The sequence below is a fragment of the Lactuca virosa genome, chromosome 7, assembly GCF_052849685.1.
Source record: "Lactuca virosa cultivar CGN04683 chromosome 7, Lactuca_virosa_CGN04683_v6, whole genome shotgun sequence".
NCBI classification, from domain to species: domain Eukaryota; kingdom Viridiplantae; phylum Streptophyta; class Magnoliopsida; order Asterales; family Asteraceae; genus Lactuca; species Lactuca virosa.
In genome coordinates, this window is record NC_136432.1 from 127265186 (window position 1) to 127268737 (window position 3552).

At 37.2% G+C, this 3552-nt stretch overlaps 1 protein-coding gene across 1 annotated transcript; it reads left to right on the top strand.

The window, feature by feature from the left end:
* Positions 1-1365: 1365 nt before the first annotated feature.
* On the top strand, positions 1366-1809 carry LOC145127124 (putative mitochondrial protein AtMg01250). The gene has a single exon (XM_079062377.1). It carries the CDS (start codon positions 1366-1368, stop codon positions 1807-1809), a length of 444 nt encoding a protein of 147 aa, XP_078918503.1.
* Positions 1810-3552: the final 1743 nt, after the last annotated feature.

A 3552-nucleotide genomic window follows, 5' to 3' on the forward strand; every position in this document is an offset into this window, starting at 1 on the left:
TACATGGAGGCTCCGCCAGGTATGAATTTTAATGGGAAAGTTTGTAAGCTAAAAAAGGCGTTGTATGGGCTGAAGCAATCACCTCGAGCTTGGTTTGGTAGATTCTCGGCGTTCATGAAGAAGATTGGATACAAACAAAGTGATGCAGACCATATCTTGTTTGTCAAAAATAAAAACAAGAAAATCACAGTTCTTGTAGTGTACGTAGATGATATGGTAGTAACAGGCAATGATGATGAAGAAATAGCTAAACTTCAAGCAATGCTTGCCACTGAATTTGAATTAAAGGATTTGGGTGAGCTTAAGTATTTCTTGGGTATTGAAGTATCAAGGTCAAAAACTGGGATCAATATGTGCCAGCGGAAATATATTCTAGACCTGTTAGCAGAAACTGGGATGCTTGATTGTAAGCCCATTGACACACCGATTGAAACAAATCATCGACTAGCCATATTACCAGATCAAGTCCCAACCAATAAAGAGAGATACCAAAAGCTTGTTGGAAAACTTATTTACTTGTCACACACGAGGCCTGACATTGCATATGATGTGAGTGTTGTCAGCAGATTCATGCATGCTCCTAGTGAAGAACATATGAAGGCAGTATATCGAATTCTTAGATATCTTAAAGCTACTCCTGGGAAAGGGTTGTTTTTTGGGAAGAATCAAGACCGTAGTTTGAAGGGATACACTGATGCAGATTGGGCAGGTGACCGAACAGATGGTAAATCTACTTCAGGGTATTTCACTTTTGTTGGAGGTAATTTGGTTACTTGGAGAAGTAAGAAACAAAAGGTGGTCTCAAGATCAAGTATAGAAGCTGAGTATAGAGGAATGGTGAATGGTGTATGCGAACTTCTGTGGATAAAGCGAATTCTTCGAGACATTGGTGTATCTCTAATGAGCCCTATTAAACTTTACTGTGATAACGAATCAGCTGTGAAGATAGCCAATAATCCTGTTCAACATGACAGGACTAAGCATGTTGAAATTGACAGACATTTCTTGAAGGATCACCTGGAGCGAAAAACAATAGAATTGCCACATGTAAGCTCAGAAGATCAACTGGCGGATATGTTAACGAAAGCAGTATGTGGGAGAGTGTTTGAGTGCTCTCTTGACAAGCTGGGAATGTTGGATATACATTCTCCACCTTGAGGGGGAGTGTTAGCGAGAGCTATATGTAAAATTAGATAAGATTTGTTAATTATAGTAAAGATATTATTAGATCCTAGAATTAAGGCCCAAGGAAAAATAGGTCGGTATCAATTCCCCTGTATAAATTCATGTATTGTGCTTGTAAAGGAAAAAGAAATTGGAAGATCCTTCCTCCATATTCACTCTGTTATCAAACTTCAGAAACAAATGGCCTTCAGTGATAATTGGAGGAAATGGATTCATGGATGTCTATCGTCCTCTAAAGCATCAATTTTGGTTAATGGAACACCCACCGAAGAGTTTTCTATTACGAAAGGTGTGAGGCAAGGTGATCCGTTGTCTTCTTTTCTATTTATTATAGCCATGGAGGGTTTAAGTATAGCTATCAAAAGTGTTTGTCAACAATCCCTGTTTAAAGGTATACAACTGCCTAACAATGGGCCCTGTCTCACACACTTGTTATATGCAGATGATGCCATTTTCATTGGAAAATGGGACAAATGTTGTATAAAAAATTTGGCTCGCATTCTGAAATGCTTTCATATTAGCTCGGGACTGAAAGTTAATTTCCATAAGTCAAGATTGTTTGGAATTGGAGTGACTGAAGATGAACTGGAAGAGCAAGCAAAGATTATTGGTTGCTTGAAATGAGTGTTCCCATTCTTATACTTAGGTGTTCCGGTAAGGGCAAATTTGTCCCTAAAAAAGAATTTGAGACCAGTAATAGAAAAATTCCAATCAAGCTTATCTTTATGGAAAGCCAAAACACTGTCATTTGCAGGGCATCTCACACTTGTGAAGTCGGTACTAAACAGTCTCCCCACATATTATTTCTCTCTATTTAGGGCACCTCATCGTGTGATTGAAGATCTTGAGAAATTAAGGCGCAAGTTCTTGTGGGGCGATGATGACTCGAGGAAAAAAATTCATTGGGTGTCATGGTCTAAGATAATAATGGATAAAAAAGAAGGAGGTTTGGGCGTTGGGTCCTTAATGGCACAAAACCTGGCACTTCTCACTAAATGGTTTTGGAGACTCAAAACCGAGACAAAGAGCCTATGGAAAGAATGTATCATGAGTAGGGCTGTAAACAAACCAAACGAACACGAACAAGGTCTTGTTCATGTTCGTTCGTTTAAGTTAGCCGAACAACAAACTGTTGGATTAGTGTCTAAGTCCGTAACTATATTTGGTATGTACTTGACCCGAGTGTGCATGGTCCTTTTGGGTTGCCTTCACCAAAGCAACTTGACAAGGTAATTTGATATGAGAGAGAAGATATTATGGTTTATTAATATATTATAAGAATAATATATTAAAGGAGAAATCATATTTATTTAATTAGTATTAGTCATAAATTAATTAGGAATTAATTTGGTGACTAAAAGAGATTAATTAAATAAAGGGGTATAAACTGTCAAATGTGTGATAGTTGAGTTTTGGGCTGGGAAACCTAATGGACTAAGGGGGAACGAAATTATGATGAGGGATCATCATATTTTCGTCCAAGGGCCTCATTCCAGAAGGTTCCTTGGGCTGCTTGGTGGCTAAGCTATCCATTAGGGTTTAGACTGAAACCCTAGCACCCTACAGTATAAATAGATGCCCTATGCTTCAATTTTAGGCCACTTGATTCCAAGGGAAACCCTAGGGCCGAAATTAGCATCCTTCCCCTCTCTCTCTTAATTGCCTTCTTGCTTCAAGGTGTTTGTGAGCCATTAGAGGCACTACAATTGTGGTGCTTGCTTTCAAGAGTTCAAGAGATCAAGGAAACTAGTTGTTATTGCAATATAACAACAAAGGTATGTCTTCTACACTTCTATATGATTTTCGAAAATTATAGAAGCATGCTAGGGTTTATTTTGTGTTCATATAGTTGTATGTCTTATAGTGAAAACATAGATCCAATTAGGGTTGCATGCACACATAGGATTGTTTGTATAAAACCTATCAGTGGTATCAGAGCCTTTGGTTTTTGTTTTCAATTTGATTTGATACATATTATGAATTTGACAAATTAGGGTTTATGGCAAGTAAACCCTAAGGCTTGGTGGTTTTCGAAAATAGGGTTAAGAAACCCTAGTTGGCGATTTTTTGTAGGGTTCTTAAACCTTTTTTGCCTAGCCTCCAAATTTCGAAATTAGGGTTATGAAACCCTAGGGATTTCGAAAATCCCTTGCCCCCCAAGACAAGATCCCAAAATTTTAGGGATTTGGATAATGCCATCTTTGTGATTATCAACTTAATTGTTTAAACTAGATAATTGAAGATCTTGAATTATCCTTTCCATAAATTTCGAAATCTAGGGGATAAAAAGGATTAGGATAAATTAATTGTTTAATTTTATGATAATCCTTCATGATTTAATAATTTAAATTAATTGTTTAATTTTGA

What these genes read in the sequence shown, in the direction of transcription:
- LOC145127124 (XM_079062377.1), top strand. Translation starts at nt 1,366, where the DNA reads ATGGCCTTCAGTGATAATTGGAGGAAATGGATTCATGGATGTCTATCG.